At 42.9% G+C, this 23,449-nt stretch overlaps 1 protein-coding gene across 1 annotated transcript in view; it reads left to right on the forward strand.

Annotated features, from left to right (window-relative positions):
• ddb1 (damage-specific DNA binding protein 1) overlaps positions 1–23,449 on the forward strand; it is a 68,690-nt gene that overhangs the window by 41,129 nt on the left and 4,112 nt on the right. The window contains exons 20-26 of the mRNA XM_080458598.1: positions 738–902; positions 1,399–1,493; positions 7,306–7,476; positions 13,208–13,317; positions 14,006–14,175; positions 19,706–19,808; positions 23,073–23,196. Of these exons, the coding sequence (XP_080314724.1) occupies positions 738–902; positions 1,399–1,493; positions 7,306–7,476; positions 13,208–13,317; positions 14,006–14,175; positions 19,706–19,808; positions 23,073–23,196 (938 nt within the window). The remainder of the gene's footprint in view (positions 1–737; positions 903–1,398; positions 1,494–7,305; positions 7,477–13,207; positions 13,318–14,005; positions 14,176–19,705; positions 19,809–23,072; positions 23,197–23,449) is intronic.

Consider the following 23,449-nt stretch of genomic DNA (forward strand, 5'->3'; position numbering starts at 1 on the left):
TTGATTGGGATTGGCTAAACCCCCGATGACACTATATAGGGTTTGATTTCTGATTGGCTGCTTGGAGCAACACACTTTTTAAAACCTGAAACAAGCCAGGGACAGAGAGGACAGACTGTCTTCACTTCTGGGACGTCAGTCCAGGTATGGGGACGATTAGTACTGCTGGAAAACCTTTAGGAAGTCAATTTTGCATCATATGACCCCTTTAGAAATGTAAATAAAAGTATTGTAAATACTACTACTTATTATTGTGATTATGTTGTTAAGGAATACAGTAGAATATTAAATGAATAAATGAGTGACTTTGAAAATAAACTGCACAAATTCCCATTTTGAACAGTTGGACGGTGTGTTCAAGAAAAAAGAGAAATTTTTGTTCTGTGACTTCCAGTTTTGAATAAGTAGAAACTTCCTTGGATGAGGAAACGAAGGATTTATTTAAATCATGTAACTGCCTTGTTCAGTCAGTGAAGAACGGACAGTTTGACACTCTAATGTAAATTTCCCTGTAATTCTTCCTGCGCACTGAACCGTGATCATTTCTTTTTCCCCCCCAACGTCTGTCCCACCACTCATGTCTCCCATGTCAGTTTTTCTTAAAGTATCATTAAGTTTGATTCTAGTAAATGGCTGCAGTTGTAACAAAGTGGACTCGGGAGATCCTAGCCTGTGATGCAGACACGCATTGTGGCGCTGTCACGCTCTAAGTGTTGGTGTTTTTGTGTATCTGTCAGTTCTCCATGCCCATCAGTTCCTCCCCAGCGAGTACGCCCTCAGCATGGTGTCGTGTCGTCTGGGAAAAGATCCATCTGTGTATTTCATCGTGGGCACGGCCATGGTGTACCCGGAGGAGGCCGAGCCCAAGCAGGGCCGCATCATCGTCTTCCACTACACCGACGGTCAGCAGCCGCACTCTCTTCTTGTTTCCACACCGTATCCTGTTTGCCTTCTCACCCGGCTTCTCTTTATCCTTCAGCGCGTCTCCTTCTCCGCTCTCCCGAAGCCCCCGGCCCTGTTTTTCTCGCGGGGACACTTTGTCCTACCGTGCTCCTGTTTCCCTCCTCACTTAATCATTTTCTTATCGCGTCTTATCAGACTTTCCTCCTCTCGCCACTCCTGATTCTGCTCATTTCCTTTTATACTCTGTCCCTCTCAAGGTGCACCGCTCGCCTTTCATTTATCCCCCCCCCCCTTCAGCTCTTCATTTTAGCCTCATCCCTATTCTGAATGCGTCGCCCACTTCTCTTTTTCACCCCAACACACACAGACACAGATCTCTTTCACAGTTGTAAAGCACCACTCTCCAAGATGTTGTTGGTGCCTGTTCAGCTTAACTTTGCCGCCTTTGAACTTGAAGTGAACACCACCTGACAGACATTGTGCTCTTTCTTGCAGGTAAACTGCAAACTGTGGCTGAGAAGGAGGTGAAAGGAGCGGTCTATTCGATGGTGGAGTTCAATGGCAAACTGCTGGCCAGCATAAATAGCACAGTAAGTGATGCTTCAGTAGTATTTTCAACCCAACATCCAAAATCCTTGGCTTCATGTTTGTTGATCGGAAAAGAAATTTAGTTCTAAGGTTAGATTTGCTTTAAGGAAAAGGACTCGCTGTCGATAATTCTCTTCAACTCCACAGTCGAAAGTAAGAACTTGACAATTGTTGGTCAAATTACTCTCAGACCTTGGGGAAAGTGCCTCATCCAAGAGCACCTCTATCTTCACTGCTTATTTTACTTCCAACATCATAATTTAGCATCTGGTCGAAGGATTAAAGTCAACATCTCGATTCTGCCTCCGTCTTGTCCTTGTTTGTCGCTTGTAACATAATTATATCGGCACATAGTCCCTAAGTGGGCACCCACATTCTTCTCTTTGGCAGATGTACAAATAGCTTGGCAGGTAAGTGTAGGCACACTGATTTAGCTGATTTCCTCAAGTTTAACGTACCGGCTCCGAAATGTACTCAAGGTATAAAAGTAAAAAGTAGCTCACATTTCTCTCAGCCGTTTTTCTTCTCCGAGTCGACAACTTCAAACGTTTCTCTTAATTAAGGCCTGTGAACAGGAAAAAGTCTCGCTGCCCTGGATCGTGTTCGCTCTCTGTCATGTTGCCGCCAGTTCTCCTTGTCACACACATCACATTTAATAGACCTTTTCTCTGTGTGGTCAAGTCTCCCTCGATACCATCTCTTTCCCTCTTCTTTGTCGATTTGGTCTATTGACACCCGCAGTGCATGAAATACACTGATGGATACTGAAAGGGATCTATATGTTACTGCCTCTTCTCTTTAGGTTGAGGTTGGCTCCGAAAAATCAAGTAGCGGAGAAAGCTCTGCTAATCATGAGTCATTATGGCTGTTTTCTGAGTCAGCAGTTCTGTCTGATGTCCTTGAGACAGCAACTTTGGTCTCTTAATGAAAGCTAATAATATGCATACCATTAATTCTTTCATCACACTACGTCAGAGCTTACTTTAGGAAAAGGTATTTAAGTGTTTTGCAAACCTGAGTGCCTCATTTTACATTCTTTTATTTGTCTATTCGTCTGTTGAGAAGGTTTGGATTTGCAGCAATGGATTGGTTGCTTGCAACGTTTGCTTAGTTGGGTGTAATTAGTTGGTTGTTTTGGATGGTATGTTAGCTGGTTGGCAGTTGCCGATGTGCTGCAGTGATTGCTGGGTTGGTGTGTTCGCTGTGATGGTAGCCCTTTGTTGATTTTACTCTGTTTTTGACATTCGGCTGAATTGTGGGTTTGTAGGTGGTGACAGTAGCATGGTTGGTTCAATGGGGGCAGCGGGTTGCTTGCAATGGCCAGTTCAGTCAGATTACCCACTAGTCAGCTGGCGCTAACTCAACAAGCTAACAAAGCTGCTCGGATAAAGAGCAAAATGTTCTTCTAAGCCGTACAACCACATCAAGTTGCTTTGAGGAACAGCTTGCTTGTTAGTTGTGATGGTGGGTTGTTTACAATGTGTGATTTGGGTTTTTGGTCGGTTGCCATGGTGAGGTAGTGTGTATGAGATGGTGGGGAGGTTGGTTCAGCCGTTGACAGCGACCGTGAGCTCATCAGTTGGTGAATGGGAACAAAGGGAGGGATGGTTGGTTGGTTGGTTGGTTGGTTATGACGGTCCTTTGGTTGTTTTGTTGGTGATGATGTTGAGTTAGTGGTTTGGTTTCCTTCTTGCTTGCTTCAGTAAGTTGATCAATCATTGGTTGCAACTTTGAGCTGATTGGTTGCTGGAGAGCAACAGTGATATGAGCCACTGGCGAGTTGGAAACGTCTGTTGCTTGCAATGATGGATTCATTGCTAAATAGTTGTGTTGGTATGTTGCTTGCCTTCAGTGGTTGGGTTGTTTATCAGTTGGTTGCAGTGCTGAATTTGTAGGTTGGTTGCCAGTCTGGGTCGGTTGCTTGTTTGGTTACCTACACTAGTGGGTGGGTTGGTTTGTTGGCTACACTAGTGTGTTTACTGGGACACTGATCTACAAGGATTGATGACAAAGAGCTGAAGCCTTGGTGGTTGTTTGATTCCTTGGAGGAGTGGTTTGGCACAATGGTTGATAACTAATAGGTGCTATAGTGTGCTGATTGGATAGTTGGTCGTTTGCTCGCTAAAGTGCCTAGATTCATTTTATTAATTCTATTTAGAAATCAACACAAAACTCTCCTCATCATGAAAACGTTCACTGCTGAAGAGATTTACTCATCCTTGCTTCTCTCCGGATGCGTTTCCCTCACAGACAAGTCGACCTCTGGATGACTCGTGTGTCGACTTTTCTTTCTTTTGTTGTGTCAGAAGAAAAGTGCCACCTCAGTGGTTTCTAAATAGCTTCATCCCGTACAGATAATTGTGAAATCACTTGACATCGAGTGAAAGAAAAGATTCCTCTCTGTCCTGTGATACTGCACTCACCCACACCGAGCTATAGATAGATTAAAAGGATTAAACGCTTGAAAGGAAGCTTTATCTTAAGATATCGTGAATCCGATAGTCATGGGTTTCAGATTCATGCTTCTCATTGTACAGGACACTGACTCACTTCCAAATGAACCTTGTCCTTCCTTCAGCGATATCCTACAAAATATTTCAATTCCACACTTCGGTCATAAGTATCAGTACTTTCTTCTTTGTTTATGTCAATAAAGAAAACACTCTTCCTCTCTAAACATACAATTTATCCTTATCCATCCTAGAAGTGATATTTATTTGCCGTTTTAATAGCAGTTTCACTTCAACGCTGCAGAAAACTGACATTTGACATTGTTATTCATAAAATACTTTCTCTATTGCAATGAATTGAATGTGTTGTTTTTTTTCCTTTTCAAATGACTTAAATTACTTGAACGCAGCGCTCTGGTTTCGGTGACATTTAGTGTTTGAAAGCAAATGATTTCTCATTACTGTTTCACATTTAAACGCCACAAAAACGAAAAACCTCCTGTTTTACATGAGAGATGGGACATTTTCTTGAAAAGGAAAGAAACTCCCCGACTGAGAAGCTGAAAACGTACAAGGAAACGTGAAATGTACATCAATCAGCCTAACAATTTGACATCCATCCATCCATCCATCCATCCATCCATCCATCCATCCATCCATCCATCCATCCATCCATCCATCCATCTTCTCCCGTTTATCCGTTTCCGGGTGGCGGGGGTGGCAGTCTGAGCACCGTCACCCAGATCACATTGCACCGATCAATTTTGTTGTGTTTTGGGGGGGTCAGTTTATACGACAACGGTTCTCTTTTTCGAAAAGTTGATGTGAAAACGTGCAACTTTTCTAAACAAAATTGATGCGTTTACCTTAAGCTGCGGTTTTGGAGATGCTTGGACCCAGTCCTCAAATTGACTGAACTCCTTATGTATGTCCATTTCTGTGTCTTGTGCCATCATAAAACCTGTTAGTCCAACCTGGTTCCTTCATCGTTACCTTCAAACTGCTCAACCTTACAGCTGAATTATGATCGTTTTGTCATTTTTTTAAAGCTTGTATATTGTTTATTTTCAAGCCACAATTATTTGGGAAGGATGGTTTTTACCCACACGTTTTCCTCAGAGCGTCATCGCAGGTGTGACGACCTGCTCAACCTGAAGTCCCTCTGATCCAGTCTCAGGTGACTTGTGATCAAAGAAATCTAACAAATGTTAACCTCTCTGTGGGCAGAATGTTCTAGTCTCATCGACGTAGTTTCTGCTGGAATCTGCTCATTAGATGTTGAAAGTCTGTGTTTCAAAACTTTTGGTTATGGCACAAAAAAAAGCTTACTTTTCTTTTGACTGCTCCTGTAATTATTCCCCTCAGCAGATCATCTGACTCCATTTCAGCTTCGCCTTTGTTTACTGTTACACAAACCATGTCCCCTCTGAGGTCTTCCTTACAGCTTCATCTCCAACATCCTCTGTCCAATATATTCGTCATCTCTCCTCAGCACATGTCCAAATAATATCAGCCTTCCTCACTAGATGTATACAAACTGCTCATCATGTCTTTGTGATCTGTTCAGGTTTGATTTGCCCATCCTGCTCACTCCCAGTTAGAATCTCGGAATCTCCGTCTCCTCGCCTCCTCCAGTCTCAGCCTCTTTTAGACCAAACATCATGACAAGTGTTACTGCTGGCTTTGCAAATATTACATATCTGGAGTGTATTTACATAATGTATACAATACAATGCATGCAGAAGCTTCCTCTCACAGCTGGTTTATTTAAATAAACTCAAAACCTGGAAAAACATTGGGTTGTGGGATGGGTAAATAAACACTTACTGACTGTTAGAATAAGAAATCTGTTGATGTTCCTATCAAGGAAGCGCTCTTTGTTCGAGCTTTGTTGTTCATGCCAATGTGAAACGATCCCACTTGGGAGGTCAAACACTTTCCAAACAGACCGACATCACCTGGACTACAAATCATTGTGTTATTTATAAGCATCTAGCGATCCAAATTAACCACATTATTTCCACAGTCGGACATCAGCCATGAAATATGACCCTCAACAGTCTTAAAACAATAGATGTCTAATCCAATCTAATTGTTGATCTGCACACAGGCAGATTTAACAGCTTCTTCCTTTTTGTTAATTAGGTTTCCTGTTTGGCAATAACTGTTCCGAGGCATAAATTGTCGGGAATAAATGGGAAGCGTGTCACTAAAGGTGGTAAGGTTTCTACTCATAAATATAATCAGGTTAATTAGGAGGGTCCTGATGATTGTTAAAAACACATTAAAAAAACAGCAGGGTCTAAAGTGCCTCATATTAAGGAATTAAGCAAAATGTGAAGACCAAAGCATTCTTCTCAAACCTTTTTGTCTAAACCAGGGTTGTTAATACATTTTAATTCAGGGGTTACATACAGCTTAATTTCATTTTGAGTGGACTGGTAAAATCGTGCCATAAAAACCTTTTATCTAATTTAAACTCTTGAGGGTTTTATTTTTCCTCTGAGTATAGGTGATGAAATATCTATATTTTCACAAAACCCATGGATTACTACGGAAAATCACTCCAATCTCAACATAGTCGACACTAAAATGTCCAGAAAACATTTCTTCTGGCTGTTACATTATGCATTTTTTTACAAAATCACCCTGACAGCACGGCTTTGAGGTTAATGCTGGTTATTCTTTCATGGCAGCATCACCAATATCGCAGCTCAGATCTCAGTCTTGTCTTACATCTGCTACTCTTTAAATTATTTAAATTTATTTGGATTGGAGTTTATCCCCGGGCCAGTTTTGGCCCCCAGACCTTATGTTTGACAACCCTGATCTACATATTTTGAAAAACTGAACTTTCTATCGGTGTATAGTGCCTGAAACTTCTTCAATATGACCCTCCAATCACAGACAATCTTAACATGACCTTCAAACACGATAATTTTGAAGAACTGACTGAAGGATGAAAGTTTACTTGCATTTTATTTTTATCACACTTATGTGGTAAAATCCAAATAAATCCATGTCAGTGTAGTTATGATTTTGTTAAGCAATCCTCCACCTTCTCTCTGAAACTCCAGCATCTCGTGACATCACCCAGACACCAATTAGATGATAGAACCGGCGTGTCTGTTCCTTCATCGCTCACTCACCTCCAAGCCATTTATAAAAGCTGCTGAGACGGTGCAGATGGTGTGAAGCCGCCAGTGTAATTAGCTGTTACCGTTCATTAATGTGGCAGCCGAGATCGTCTTATTAATTGTCCTCTCAGCTTTTCGCTCGCTGCGGCCCATCATACCGAGAGTGGCGGACGTTTGCCGTACAGGTCATCAAATGGCAGTGGAGCTAATTTCTGACTTTGTTTCAGGTGCGTCTGTACGAGTGGACGGCCGAGAAGGAGCTGCGGACCGAGTGCAACCACTACAACAACATCATGGCCCTTTACCTGAAGACCAAAGGAGACTTCATCCTGGTGGGAGACCTGATGAGGTCTGTCCTGCTGCTGGCCTACAAACCCATGGAGGGCAACTTTGAAGAGGTGAGGACGCTTTCCTGAACGCCTGCTGAGAAGGGTTGTGTGTGGCACAAGATTTCACAGAACACGGGGAATCTGTCTGAATCGGCTCAGCTGGAGTGTGTTGGTCTTTCAAATCCCACTTTAGGTGGTTCAGTTCCCCGTCTCAGCCTATCCATGTGTGGAAGAGTCCTGAGGAAAACACCGGAGCCTCGTTTACTCGACGTTTTCTAAGTGAAAATGGAAAACCTTCGTTGTTCTTTGTGTGTCCGTTTACATAACGACGGTGCTTGGAGCCTCTGATAACGCAACGGTCCGTCTCTATGGAAACGGAGGGAAAGTTTTCTAAAACAATACTACTGCACCTGCACACCTCAGCCGTAGTAAATACTTCTTAAATATACCCCCCCAAAACTTTTTAATCTTAAAAAGTTCTTACTAAAATGGACATAATTATTAAAATGCTGTCGTATAAACGTAGACTAAATAAACTGTGATACAGATGCGAACGCAGACCACTGCTCAGCCCCAGACTTCAGGAGCATTTAAATTCATTACCGTTGAGATTTTTTTTAAAGGCCCTTAAAAGCTTTTAATACAAGCTGTAATTCTGAACAATTTTAATTCAAACTTCCGTGCTGCTCCTGATTAGATTTTTCATTTAGCAGATGAAGAAATGAGTCTCCAGTAGAATCCCTCACTGAAAGTGATTTTGCTGCAGCGCTGTTTCACACACTCTGCTTCCCATTCGTCTTTCCTCACGAACCCTTTTGTTGGGAACACATGTCTTTTTCTCCTCTTGGTTTTGATGAGCAGAGTTGAAATTGATTTGTTGCTCGTGGATGAAGCGATTGAACGAGGAGTCACGCGCCCGGCGGCCGCATGCTGGGGGATGTTGTGCTCGTCGTACACAAACAGGTTTTTACCTTAAACAGCCTCAGATGGAAAACACTGCGTTTTAAATTCCAATGCCAACATAATCAATATTTTTGTGTTAACAATGGATCGAATGGAGAGTGACGGAGAAAATTGCAACCCGGCTCTGCAGTTAGCGTCAACTCGGCGGGGCTCCGGAGCATCTTTCATTCTCCCCCGATTGTGTCGGTTCCTTTGTCTGCAGCCCCGACTGCTGTGGCTCATCCACAGCACTCTCATCAGCATCATCTCCAGCTGCTTTCACTGAAAAAAGCCCCGGAAATCCATTGCTGCCCAGCAACATACAGCACTCACAGCTACTAAGAGCCTGATATTTACCTCAGGATTTGGTGGTGAACAAAAAGAGGTAAAAAGGAGTAAAGTGTGGAGGCTCAGCTGGTGCAGCAGGTCGTCTTCTGTTTGGGTGTTGATGGGAAGGACCGTGTTTACAATGTTTTCAACAGAAAACAGTGAAGGTTTGACTCTTCGATTACACAAAAACAAAGTAGGTCTTTTTGAAACCTGTGTTTTCTGTCTGTGTGTAAACGGGAAAAAACAATATTTCTGAAGTGTGCAGTACTGCACATGTGAGCTACAAACACAGTAAGTAGTTTTTCTACAGGTGCACTAGTAGATGGACAACATAAGAATGGAGGAACCCAGAGTGTTTTATTTAACTCCAATCATCTGTCATCCTGTATTTGCTCATGTGGAATTATGAGGTTTGTCTTTGTAGAAGTGCTGTAAGATGACTGTGTTGGATCTGATGCAATTTAAAGTTACTCTACCAGAATCCACACCGAAAAAATTAAAAGAAAAAAAAATCAGGACCCAGTTTTAGTTGTTGTTGGACAGCTCTAATACGTTGTCAAAACTTTTCTGAAGGAAATTCGTCATTTCACTCATACAAACACGTATTTCCAGCATTTAAATTTCGCAGAACATCTTGGCGGCCTCAGAAATCCCCCAAGATTCCTGAGACAATGTGAACTCAACATCCCGTTTGTGAACTCAATCTCTTAAGATCTCGATTCGCACTGGAGAAATGATAAATACTTTCTTTGAGAAAGTCTCGCTTTTTTTTTCCCCTGGCTGAATCGGTCAAACGTTGATATTTCTGCTTGAGCTGCCGTAACGCCACCTTTCATATCCCAAAAACCCACGGGCGCAGGACAGTTTGATGGGAATTTGTGGAAATGAGTGGTAATGCTCTTGTTCTTGTGTAGCTGCAGAAGTGCTAACTTTCATGGGAAGTATATTTCAAATATATATTTCTAACTTTAATCAACTTGAATTGAATCAAATCGCCTGGATCACATGCCGGGACACTTTCCTTCCATACTACAGATACCGAGTGGAACAATACGACCGTTTTAAGGCCTTTGAATGTTTACGGCGTGATTTTATCACAAAGACACAGCGCTAACTAGTCACCTGACCTACTAACTAGTGTTTTCATTGTATCAGGCAGTTCTGCATCACAAAATAAATTTACAGAGCACCATTCAGACACAAGGTAATTCACAGTGCTTGACAAAGAAATGACTGCAATGCATTAAAGCAAGCAATTAACAATCTTAATCTCAAGCGATTACAAGAATGAAATACTTGAAAACCTCTCGTATTCTATTTCTCACTCATCCTTTTCATTAGATCGACTTGCTTTAGTTTGAAGTAAGTTCTGATGGAGATTTCATGCGAGCATTCTTTGATGGTTCAACGACTGGGAAACATATTTTTGTATCATCGAGACATCCAAAGAGTTTAGATATACTTCCCATAAACTGATGGAATCTAATCTTTTTTGTTTAATTCTTTTAAATCCTGAAAAATTCAAATGGCCTATTTCAAAATCTTAGATTAACAAATACGATTTTTAATACAAACCTTTTTTTAATCTTTATGTTCTGATTTGATATTAAACTAAACAATCAATGTTCCTGTTCTGTCATGCATCTTTAGCAGTTACATTTACCAACTCCTTTTTCCATCTCCAGGAAATATTTTGCTGCTGTGCAGTAAAATTAAAGGGGAAATAAAAGCAGATAATTCAGATGTAATTTTGTGGAAGCTTCGGGGGAGCCTCCCAACAAAGGAAGAAGAGCGGCGGGCTGCAGACCCCCGATCGAAGCGAATGAAACCAGAGCAGAGCGACTGCTGAACCCAATTGAACTTACAATTAATTAAACAAAACTGCCAACAACAACAACAGAGGAGGGTGGGGGGAGGGGGTCAGCGGAGACGAAGGTGACCTTCATTAGATAATCTGTGAAGAGGGGAGAAATGGAGTGTAAAAGTTAATTACGGTCAGTCAGGGTCGAGATGCAATGATTTAGACTTTCACAAGATCTACAAACTGGAGTTTTACTGGTCTTCAATGCGAATGAGGGAAGGAGCGCGAACAAGAGAGTCCATTATGGAGAGTTTATAGTCGTCTGTGTGCGTATTGCGTTTGTCCTGAGATGGCCTGCTGAACCATCCAGTGTGTGCACCCTGCTTTCACCCTGGGGCCCCGTTCACACAACAACCTTTTCAGTGAAAACACATCGATTTTGATTGAAAAGTTTTGCGTTTACACAGCACTGTTTTAAAAATAATGATGTCCATTTACACAGAATCTCTGAAAACTATGTAGTTAAGCATGTTGGGCCACGAGTTGCCACTGTTGGTTGTTCTTGTAATGAAATCACATACACACACGTGCACAGACAACAATATGCTATAAACATTAACAATGGGAGAACACGGACATTCATATGGAGCCTTCTGCCTTCATTACGTTCATATCCAAGGAGCGAGTGGGTGTGAATGCCACTGATGACCTGTGGTGGCAGTGTTGAGCAGTATAGCTCTTGTACGACCAGTGAAAGGAACAAATAAGACAACTGAACTGTTGGATCTTTTTGAATAAAGACGTCAACATCAGGAATCTTCTATAATCAACTACCTTAAACTGCAGTGTACTTTACTGCAGTTTATCGCTTTACAACCACGCTAATGTAACTCATAACATTTGAAACACCCAGAATATTTAACATGTGTAAATTGAGCAGCTCGTATAAAACTTTAAAGCAGGCGGCTGGAATAACATTTATGTTTCTGTAATAAGATTTGTGCATATTTGTATGCGTATCAAATTAGTGCATATTTAATTAGATTGGTTCAGGTTTAATCCAGTCGGACGCTGCTATGTTTGCTGTGTGAGTGCTGGGATTTGTGGATGCCACAGGGACCCAGAAATGTCTTCTTCACCTCCTCCTAATAGAGAACATATGTGTAATATTCTCCTCAGCCCTGTCAATTATGTCTGATATTTCTGTGCTTCTCTCCACTGCCTGGTTGTTTTCTTCTTGTTCCTAATATACTGGAACTAAAGGAGAAGCTCTCTCTTCATTTTATAAGAGCATATCTGATAATGATGTTAAAAGGCAGGTCTGGATGTTATAAATGGATTTTGTTCTTACTAAATTCTGGGTTTTCTTTGCCCTCAGCAACAGCTTGCAGGCTCATAAGTATAAACATCATTTTATGTTTATTGTGTTTTAAAGCCATTAAAACTCTTCAGAATATTTGTATATTTAAGTGGTATCATGCAGCCCTGCTTACTAAGCTGAAGGCTGCGCAGACCAACAGAGAAGCCTTCCAGTCTGCTTCCAGGACAAAGGAAAATACCAGGTGAAGACAGGAGACATTTACAGGTCCTTGTAAGCCTGCTTATGTCCCAGTGCACGCACATAAATTGGATTACCCATGCACAAATTTTTTAATACGCACGTACAAATGTGTCTGCACAAATCTAAGTATGCAATCACAAATCTCATTACAGGCACAAGTGTCATTACACACAAATCAAGATACACACCAGTCATTTTGCCACTGTAATAGCTTTATAGTCCGTATTGTTTATTTAGATATTATCAGTCCACATAGTCAGTCTCAGGAACCAACACTCAGTCAGTATAGAAATCGCAGTGGAGTCAAACACAATTTAATTCAGGGACCACATACAGCCCAGTTTCATCTTGAGTAGTGCCATAAGAACTTTTGAATTTAAAATTTAAAATCTTTTTGGGGGGGGGGTTGCTATAGTGAGTCTCAATTACAAACATTGACGTTATTGTCCATCTACAATAAAATAATTATTTACTATGGCCGTGGTGCGCATGAGCAGTAGCAGCGTTTCATTTTCAAAACGTTACGTTATCATTAGCTCTGTGCACCGTTGTCGTGTGGACGGACGCCCAAAAGCAACAAAAGTTTTGTGTTTTCACTCTAAACGGTTGTCGTATAAACAGGGCCACACTGAAAGGTGCAAAAATCTTCTATAGCTGTTGCATTATGGGTGTTTTTTAAAACTCACCCAACAAGGTAGATAGCTTTCATGGCAGCATCACCATCATCTCAGCTCGAGTCTCTGTGTTATGTTGTGTTGTGTTGTGTTGTGCTGCGCTGCGCTGCGTTGCGTTGCGTTGCGTTGCGTTGCGTTGCGTTGCGTTGCGTTGTGTTGTGCTGCGCTGCGCTGCGTTGCGTTGCGTTGCGTTGCGTTGTGTTGTGCTGCGCTGCGCTGCGTTGTGTTGCGTTGTGTTGAGGTCTTTATGTTTGACACCCCTGGTATCGCTGATCTATCGACGCCCTCATGACTGCAGCAGGTTTTGGGGATTTTTTTGTTTGAGTTTGTCCTCGAGGGCAAGAAAGGTGTTTGCGATATATTTGGATTTCCACACTCAGATAATGCAGTATTTACCTGGAGAGAATAACCTCCCCACAATGGACCAGCGCCTTCAGCTGTTTGTTTTCACTGACTCTTCTCCCGGTTTTCTCCTGCTTCTTTTTGGGACAGATCGCTCGTGACTTCAATCCTAACTGGATGAGCGCGGTGGAGATCCTGGATGACGACAACTTCCTGGGTGCAGAGAACGCCTTCAACCTGTTCGTGTGCCAGAAGGACAGGTGAGACCGACAGGAAGTAGAGCTGCATGGAGTGAGGTACTCTGCAGATGGATTATCTACTTCCTCATAGTGATTATTGCTCTTCTACAGCCCAGCTGACAAAAAGTTTGTAAATGACCTCCGGTATTTATTTGAGACGCAGCGTTGTATCATCAGGAGGCTGCTTCCTCCGACACACCACGTCCGTACATTTGCTGAGAAAACAAAGACGCATCACTCTGTTTAGTAATGCCTCTGCTAGACGTGTGTTGACTTCAAGGGAAGAGGAAGAAAGATGTTGTCTACCTGCGTTACATTTATGCCTCCGCTCATTATCCGCTTAATACATCAGCCCACACCTCTTAATGCTTTTGACCTTAATTTCTGTATCGCGACTCTCATCCCGTTGCTTTCTTCACTGTTTCTCACCATCTATTACTTCTCTATCATCCTTTGACCTTTCACAACACGTCTGATTTCTTTGCCTCTCTTGTTTTTCCGTTGCCTAATCGATCGACCCCCCCCCCCCCCCCCCCCCACCTCCACTCCCCCAACTGTTTCTCCTTCTCCTCCGTTGTTGCTTTTCTCTGCTGCAACACTTTGATTCACTCTTTGTTTGTGTCACGACTCGTCTTCCACCCACTTCTCAGTTTGTAATCTCTGCTCCTTCTGTTTGTGTCTCCATTCGCGTCTTGCCCCCGGCGGTCAGCGCGGCCACCACGGACGAGGAGCGGCAGCACCTGCAGGAGGTGGGGGTCTTTCACCTCGGGGAGTTTGTCAACGTCTTTTGCCACGGCTCGCTGGTGCTGCAGAACCTCGGGGAGAGCTCCACGCCCACCCAGGGCTCCGTGCTGTTCGGCACGGTTAACGGCATGATCGGTGAAAACACACACACACACACACACACACACACACACACACACACTTCATTTTTCATTCATATTATGGTTTCAAGATTTCGCAGCATGAAAATCAAGTTACACACTGAAGTCACCAGACGATTGCAGAGGAAGACACTACATCTACAATACGCCTCAAAAAAATAAACTGATGCTAATTGAAACGGGACTTTTCATCATAAGGCCTCGCCGGTCACATGTGAGCGTTTGAAAGTCCACAACCAGCCAATGAGAGCTTCATATTTTAAAGAAAAGAACTGGAGATAATGCAGGCAGACAGCCTGTGACGATGACTATTCAAATAAATAAAAGCAAAACACAAAAAACTGCACTTGAATAAAAATCACAGCCACAAACAATAAAACAGTCTGAGTCTCTGTTAAGAAAAAACCCACACAAAGATAAAACTACACACACAAAAAACAATAAATGATAGTAAATAATCGAAGCTCCCTCTTTGGAAAACTGGGTCAGGTGGTTATGTTTTTGGTGAGAATGTAAATTTGTTGTGTCACTGTCACTTTTGCACAAACTGGACAAACTGGCTGGTTCGTGCTGCTGCACTTTGCTCATTCAGTTGGAAGCTGAAATATCCCCACACCAGGGCCGTGGCAGCAGTGGCATTCAGCTTTGCAATCATCTTTTTGTCTCTAAATTCCTACCTTGGTACTTCGCGCTGCTCCTCATCGAGTCTGTCTGCATGTGCAAGCAGCCCCGCCCCCCTGTCACACAGACAAAGATCCGAGATTACTGACAGGAGCATTCACTCCCTGCATTCTGTTATGAAAACAAGCCTCTGGTGCCGAGGACAGTCATAGAGTCAACCCTCTGGTTTGGAGGCGTGATTGTAATGTAGTGATATATCGAGGCTGGAAAAATTACTGAGTTTATTTGATACATTGTTTGATTAATTCATTGATTGATATTGAGGCCTAGTTGATGTATAATAGTGAAACATGGTGAGTGAGAAAGGAACGAGCCTCAGTGCAGTAAAGGTCTTCCAGCACTTCAAACCTACAGCAGCTTCAACAGAAAATGGTCCAGGGGGTCCTGAACCGGCCCGAACTGCAAGATTGATCAAATAGGAAGGTTTTAAGATTAGAGACTGTGTCAGCCTCCCTAACTGAAATAACTGGGGTCCATCATGTTTCCACATGAAAGCTTAAAGCTCTGCCTCTCATTCTACTTGCAGAAAACCTTGGAACCTCCAGTAAACACTCCGAGAACTGTTCGGCTGAGTAATATGCGACAGCTCTTAGTTCCAGTGAAGAATTCAAACACTTGTACTCACTTGTAAAAACTCAACAGTCGTTTTGTAAAATCACAGACCGGCTCCACAGGAGAAGTTCTCCTCCAGTAATCGGCTTTCTGCTAGAAGACTTCAGGCCAACGTGGAGTGCCCAGAAATCTGTCAGAAACGTATTCTTCAGACTGAAAAAACCCCAATTAGTTTCTGTTTTGTATTGAAAATGGCGGTTTCCATGAAAATGTGCGTTCCCATTTCAGTGAAGACGCTGGGATTATAACGTGGCATTATGAGTTGATTAATTCTGCCTCAGCGCAGCTCGTCTTCTCTCCTAGTGGGCGTGCGATCCGGCGCTGCCGTACGGCGACGGGAGGCGCCGGAGCGTCACAAACGATGCCGCTTCGAATGGAAACTAATGTTTCCATTTGAGAAAAGGCAGAGAAATCACAGCGTTCCACCTCATTACTCTGATCTGAAGCAGATACATTCAGCCTGGCAGTAATGATGACAGAGATGAAAACTAGGAGCGCGTGGTTTGGACGGAGCAGCGAGTCCTCCCAGAGCGTCACGACGCGTCATTCTAGAGCTTTCTGTGGCTCTCCTAAAAAGTTCAACAGCGAAGAAGTGCTATTTGTTCACGTCGTTGGAAGGAAGGAAAAAAAAAAAGTTGCTGTTTCTCGTGAGCAAAATGAGGCGCAGCGTGTAATGAAGATAAATAACAGCTCTGGTGCTTATTGCTCCTCGAGATGGTGTGATGAATTACACGTTTCTGTGAAGAAGCTGCAGGGACACTTTTCTTCTCTGAGCCACAACGAGCAAGTCCACCGACTTAATCTGAAACCCACCTGGGTTTAGGTGTCCGGACTCCAAGCTGCAGAAAAAGTCTGATCCTTTCACTCTGATCCTTTTTGGCGGGAATGTCAAACAAAAGGTCGAGTGGCCCAAACCGGCTGGCAGGACGCTGGAAACTAGACCGTGACACGACAGAAACAGGAAACATTGACTTTTTTAATTTTATTTAAATAGAATATTGAACATACAGAACGACATTTCACTGTATTTTATACCAGGAGGTATCGTTCAAATTGGCTTTGTGCTGAGATTCTGATAATTTTCTGTACTAATCATCTTATTTTGACAGAAAGGAAAAGGTTGTTTTGGTGCTACTTTATCAGTCCAACCCGCTTGAGGTAAAATGGGGCTTAATGTGTCCCCTGAGCTGAACCGAGTTTCACACCGCTGCTTTATAGAATTTAATTAATTACTTTACCGATAAATCAGTCTAACCTTAGATAGGGCTGGGCAAAACATTGATTTAATCCATTTATCACAGTTTTTTGCCAAAAAAGATTTTTATTTTGCAAATTCAAGGCCCCCCCCCCCCCCCCGACGCGCACACACACACACACACACACACACACACATTGGGTATTTTTCGCGTTCCGTTCTACCATCCTTTTCTTGTGAGTTTCCATAGTTGCTGTTGCACTTTTGCTTAAACCTTTAGTTAAGTGAGTTAAAGCTTGAATTTGTTGAATGACGGAGCCTCGTTTACTTTTTATTTTGGGATTGTTTATATGTATTTTGACTCTGAGGACAATCACATCAAATAATGTTGTATATTTGACAATACATCTGAGGTCTGCACTCATTTTTAAGTACATGAAGAAAGAAATTTGACAATTGAACCTGACCCGGCCCAAACTTTAGAGAAACGCCTCAGTTCTGATAGTTTTGAAGAAAAACTGTTAAATGTCCCCAAAAAATTAAAGATCGCTCATATTTAGACTTTTACTTTATTTTTATACACTTTGACTTTTTTGGTCTTTTAAAAAACAAAATTCCCTCAATTTCTTTAATTTTCACTAAAAATACGAATCATATTAACAATATTAATGAGTGCAACTAGAAACATTTAGGAAAAAACTGAGCAGAGCTGAGCTGAAGCAGCATTCGCACTCAGCATTCGCGCTCAGCATTCGTTGCAGTGAGAAATCAGCAGGGGATTCGTCCTCTTAACCAGCTCTAGGAAGGGACGCGAGATTCTCCAGAATTTGGTGGTGGTTCCTCGTGAAGAAAGTCGAATTTTTTTCCAAAACATTTTTAATCCAATTATATTTTTCAAGTCTTTAAACAGTCAATGGCTTCAGTTTAGCTTCCAACAGTGGTGTGTTGAACTTGTAATAAATATGAAACTGAAACCAAAATATTTATATATATCTATATATAGATGTGTGTGTGTGTGTGTGTGTGTGTGTGTGTGTGTGTGTGTGTGTGTGTGTGTGTGTGTGTGTGTGTGTGTGTGTGTGTGTGTGTGTGTGTGTGTGTGTGTGTGTGTGTGTGTGTGTGTGTGTGTGTGTGTGTGTGTGTGTGTGTGTGTGTGTGTGGAGACAGACAAAATCGATGGTCAGTAAACTGCGACACGACACAAGCATGCGACATCACGACACAACTTTAAAAGCCTCATTTTAACTTCAGAGAAACAAAACAGATTCAACAAGTTCCTCTATTCATCCATTAATTTAAAGAGTGATGGATGCAGACATGTCATTGCGTCTTATTAGTATTTTTCTTTTTGTTTTGACAAAATGAACAAATCTTAAGAGAGCTTCAATAACATATCTCTGCCTCTGCTACTTTGACATATTGTGCTTGAATTGATGCACCAGCTTCTTTGCAAAGTATAAAATGTTCCTTGGAAGGACATTATTTATCAAATTACCCTGAATAGTAATATGAGTAGCCTTGCGGCAGCAGACAGTGAACCCTGGATGAATTGATAATAGAAAGCAGTGTGGGTGTGTGTGTGGGGGGGGGGGGGGGGGGTGTGACCTGACACCATGACCCAGCGGTAGCCAGCTGGTATGATAACACAGCATGTTATTACTGCGACCATGTCGGAGGTGGCTGGCGCTCACAGCAGGTTCACCTTCTCACTCACATGTATCCGTGACAGTAAGATTGGAAATCGATCCCTCACAGGGTGTTGCACTGAATTAAACACATTAATACCAGGAGCACTACAGTTTATTTAGAAAGGACACAACACAGAGGTCTCACACTCTCGGTGTCAACAACTTGTAAACAAAACACAGTTATCCACTCGTCACGGCTGGACATTTCCTGTATTAAATCATGTTTTAATGTGAAAACACAACTTTTCAGTAACGCTGCTACTGTACAAGCACATCACTGTAGTAAATACTTCTTCTGCACATGCTCAGTGGATGGATATCAATGTTTGCCAACTTGGTCGTCTGTCTGTCTGTCTGTCTGTCTGTCTGTCTGTCTGTCTGTCTGTCTGTCTGTCTGTCTGTCTGTCTGTCTGTCTGTCTGTCTGTCTGTCTGTCTGTCTGTCTGTCTGTCTGTCTGTCTGTCTGTCTCTGTAAATACAAAACCTTTCAGAAACAAAAATGATTTGTTTGCACCAGAAATCTTGTTGTGTAAACGAAGCCTTTTTATCCTTTGTTTTGTTGTTGTTGTTGTTTTGGTTACAACCTGCAGGTGAAGGTAGAGGCGGTGCTATGACATGACATGACCCACTAAAAAAGGAATTGCACCTAAACCCTCCTCCACTCACCGTTTCTTTTTGCCTGAATGGTTGGGAACCCCAAAACAACAATTGACTCCAGAAAAAGGAAAAATCCTGCAAGTTGATGAGTATAATTGTCCGTTGCGGTTCTGCTGCCGGCAGCTCGTCCCAAAACACTTTAATGGCTTCATGTGCAGAAACGAGCTCCGCATTACAAATCTCTGCCCGCCTTTGTCCCACAAGTTTGACTGTTTTTGTGTGCCGTCGGTTGGAGTGCAGATTGCCTCCCCGAAGCAGCGGAGCGATGCACTCGGTGTCACACAACTTAAATTTTTACTGGCTGGGGAGAAGACGGCGCTCCCACCAAGCTTTGTGATTTATAACAGAATCACTCTCCAGATGAAGCCGCTTGGAAACGTTGTTAATTATTCAAGTATTGATATCATGCCATTTTACTCCCAACATAGTCCCAGCATACAAGCATCAAACTTGCATGAGTAGTTTTGAAGTCACACTAATGATCTTATGATGTTATAATTTATTTAATAGGAAACTATCAGGAGTGACTCAGAGAACAACCCCCCACCCCACCCCCCCCACCCCCCCACCCCCCCACCCCCCACCCCGCTCCTGAAAAATCTGAAGTATTTACCGTCTGCTCCACCGAGGCGCGAGTCTTTCTTTACATCTTCTGGAACCGAGTCACAGAGTGTGTTTGTCTTTCTGTGGCAGGTCTGGTGACGTCTCTCTCCGAGGGCTGGTACAGCCTCCTGCTGGACCTGCAGAATCGCCTCAACAAGGTCATCAAGAGTGTCGGCAAGATCGAGCACAGCTTATATCCTTCTCATAGTCGAGCACACGCTCGCCATCTGTCATGGCGGCAGAGATGACCCGCGAGGGAAGCAAGTAGCAAGTCGACGCCGGCGCTTCAAAGGTGTTGGAGTGACATTACCTGCATTCGGCGCACGCAGATCAGTTTTCATATTCTTATGACAATGTTCGGAGGCGACGAGAGATAATTCGGTTCACACACTAAAGTTTTCACTTGAAATCTCTCCGTCTCCATGGAAACGGGGGAAGTCGCCAGTTTTCCTAAATGCTGCTATTGCACATACACACCATGGCCACAGTGAATAGTTCTGCACATGCTCAGTAGATGGGCAATAACTAGTTTTACCTCCAGAGTGTCATCACTCCCAGTCCAGGTCCTCCAGGACTTTATTTTGACAGTCACCATAACAATCCAACTTGGTAGTTTTATTTTGACAGTCACCGTGATAACAAACCAACTTGGTAGTTTTATTTTGACAGTCACCATAACAATCCAATTTAGTAGTTTTATTTTGACAGTCACCGTGATAACAAACCAACTTGGTAGTTTTATTTTGACAGTCACCATAACAATCCAACTTTGTAGTTTTATTGTGACAGTCACCGTGATTACAATCCAACTTGGTAGTTTTATTTTGACAGTCACCATGATAACAAACCAACTTGGTAGTTTTATTTTGACAGTCACCATAACAATCCAATTTAGTAGTTTTATTTTGACAGTCACCGTGATAACAAACCAACTTGGTAGTTTTATTTTGACAGTCACCATAACAATCCAACTTTGTAGTTTTATTGTGACAGTCACCGTGATTACAATCCAACTTGGTAGTTTTATTTTGACAGTCACCATGATAACAAACCAACTTGGTAGTTTTATTTTGACAGTCACCATAACAATCCAATTTAGTAGTTTTATTTTGACAGTCACCGTGATAACAAACCAACTTGGTAGTTTTATTTTGACAGTCACCATAACAATCCAACTTTGTAGTTTTATTGTGACAGTCACCGTGATTACAATCCAACTTGGTAGTTTTATTTTGACAGTCACCATGATAACAAACCAACTTGGTAGTTTTATTTTGACAGTCACCATGATAACTTGGTTGTCTGTGTATGAAGGTTGTTAATGCTCACAGCATCGTGTTCTCTGCACACGTGTGTGTGTGTGTGTGTGTGTGTGTGTGTGTGTGTGTGTGTGTGTGTGTGTGTGTGTGTGTGTGTGTGTGTGTGTGTGTGTGTGTGTGTGTGTGTGTGTGTGTGTGTGTGTGTGTGTGTGTGTGTGTGTGTGTGTGTGTGTGTGTGTGTGTGTGTGTGTGTGTGTGTGTGTGTGTGTGTGTGTGTGTGTGTGTGTGTGTGTGTGTGTGTGTGTGTGTGTGTGTGTGTGTGTGTGTGTGTGTGTGTGTGTGTGTGTGTGTGTGTGTGTGTGTGTGTGTGTGTGTGTGTGTGTGTGTGTGTGTGTGTGTGTGTGTGTGTGTGTGTGTGTGTGTGTGTGTGTGTGTGTGTGTGTGTGTGTGTGTGTGTGTGTGTGTGTGTGTGTGTGTGTGTGTGTGTGTGTGTGTGTGTGTGTGTGTGTGTGTGTGTGTGTGTGTGTGTGTGTGTGTGTGTGTGTGTGTGTGTGTGTGTGTGTGTGTGTGTGTGTGTGTGTGTGTGTGTGTGTGTGTGTGTGTGTGTGTGTGTGTGTGTGTGTGTGTGTGTGTGTGTGTGTGTGTGTGTGTGTGTGTGTGTGTGTGTGTGTGTGTGTGTGTGTGTGTGTGTGTGTGTGTGTGTGTGTGTGTGTGTGTGTGTGTGTGTGTGTGTGTGTGTGTGTGTGTGTGTGTGTGTGTGTGTGTGTGTGTGTGTGTGTGTGTGTGTGTGTGTGTGTGTGTGTGTGTGTGTGTGTGTGTGTGTGTGTGTGTGTGTGTGTGTGTGTGTGTGTGTGTGTGTGTGTGTGTGTGTGTGTGTGTGTGTGTGTGTGTGTGTGTGTGTGTGTGTGTGTGTGTGTGTGTGTGTGTGTGTGTGTGTGTGTGTGTGTGTGTGTGTGTGTGTGTGTGTGTGTGTGTGTGTGTGTGTGTGTGTGTGTGTGTGTGTGTGTGTGTGTGTGTGTGTGTGTGTGTGTGTGTGTGTGTGTGTGTGTGTGTGTGTGTGTGTGTGTGTGTGTGTGTGTGTGTGTGTGTGTGTGTGTGTGTGTGTGTGTGTGTGTGTGTGTGTGTGTGTGTGTGTGTGTGTGTGTGTGTGTGTGTGTGTGTGTGTGTGTGTGTGTGTGTGTGTGTGTGTGTGTGTGTGTGAGAGAGAGAGAGAGAGAGAGAGAGACTCGTGGCCCGGCATGCTAAATATGCTGTTTTTGGCATTTCTGTCATTTTCATGTAAACAAACATCGTTTTCAAAATGTTGCAGAGCTTTTCTGAAGCAGAAACAGAAGCGATGCGTTTTCACTGGAAGCGTTTTTGTATAAACGGCTTTTGTCTCCAAAGGCTGAAAGACTTTTGTGCTGCTGTAAGTCAGAGGACACAGGTTCAAATCCCACTTCCAGCAAGTTTAAAGTATTAATGTGACGAATCTCATTAAAGTGAGCAGCCGAATAAGAAGTCCGGTTATCAAGTGAATATGATTCAAAATATATAAAGGCTTGTTGGTCACAGCTTCTTCCAAAACAATGAGGATAAAATACCGGGGGGCTGGATTGTGGTCAGTCTCCTTTTCCACGAGGATTTAAGACTTATGGCACCGAATGTCATGAAAAAGACGTTTATTCTAATGAAGTGACCTCAATGATACTGCGATCTGGATTTCTAATGTTCCTCAAATGACCATAATCCTCCACTTACCTGTGGAACTAATCATTTCTTCTGTTTGGATGTCGTCTGGGTTTAGATTACAAATCAGTACATCGTTGAAGTGAACAGCTTTTATTAGTTGTCACGTGTCATCAGCAGATAATCAAAGTGATCATCACTCTGATTGCACTCGTAGAAATGGACTCTCTGAATTTATTGTGAAAATGTTCTGCTCCTCACACTGAAATGGTTCCATCACATCCTCTGTTAGCGAATCTCTTGAAGCTGCAGTGTGTTGTTGTTGTTTTGAAGAGGAGGCGGCTTCTTTCCCGAGCCCTGCTTGTCTTCTGAGGATCTGTTTTTATTAGACTTCCTTCACATCCTGCTGAATATTTGCGGAGTGTGCCGGAGGTGAAGTCTGTGTTGGTTTACCTGAGGAGCAGTCCTCAGGTGATGCAGCAGCAGCAGCAGCAGCAGTCTGGTATCGATTTTCCTTGACTCTGCAGCACCTGGAGGTCTTTCCACACGGAGCGTAAGACGGAGCAGGCCACAGGATTCATCGACGGGGACTTGATTGAAAGCTTCTTGGATCTGGGCCGGGCCAAGATGCAGGAGGTCGTCAGCACTCTGCAGGTCGGCGCGGCGCTTCATTCTTACCTACACTCACACATGCAATCAGAGTCTTTAAAGGCCTTTAACCTGCACACGGCTCCCCCGAGGGAGGATTTAATAAAAGCATCGACCCAGACGAGCTTAACTTATTCAGGACTCTTTTAAGGACACGGCGTTGTATATTCTTATAGATCTCAACATTCTGAACGTTGTCTACAACTGGAGTTCTAATGATTCAACACAGCAGTCTTTATGTCGAACATCTTTCTTCCCG

Source organism: Lipophrys pholis (assembly GCF_963383615.2).
Source record: "Lipophrys pholis genome assembly, chromosome: 2".
NCBI lineage: Eukaryota > Metazoa > Chordata > Actinopteri > Blenniiformes > Blenniidae > Lipophrys > Lipophrys pholis.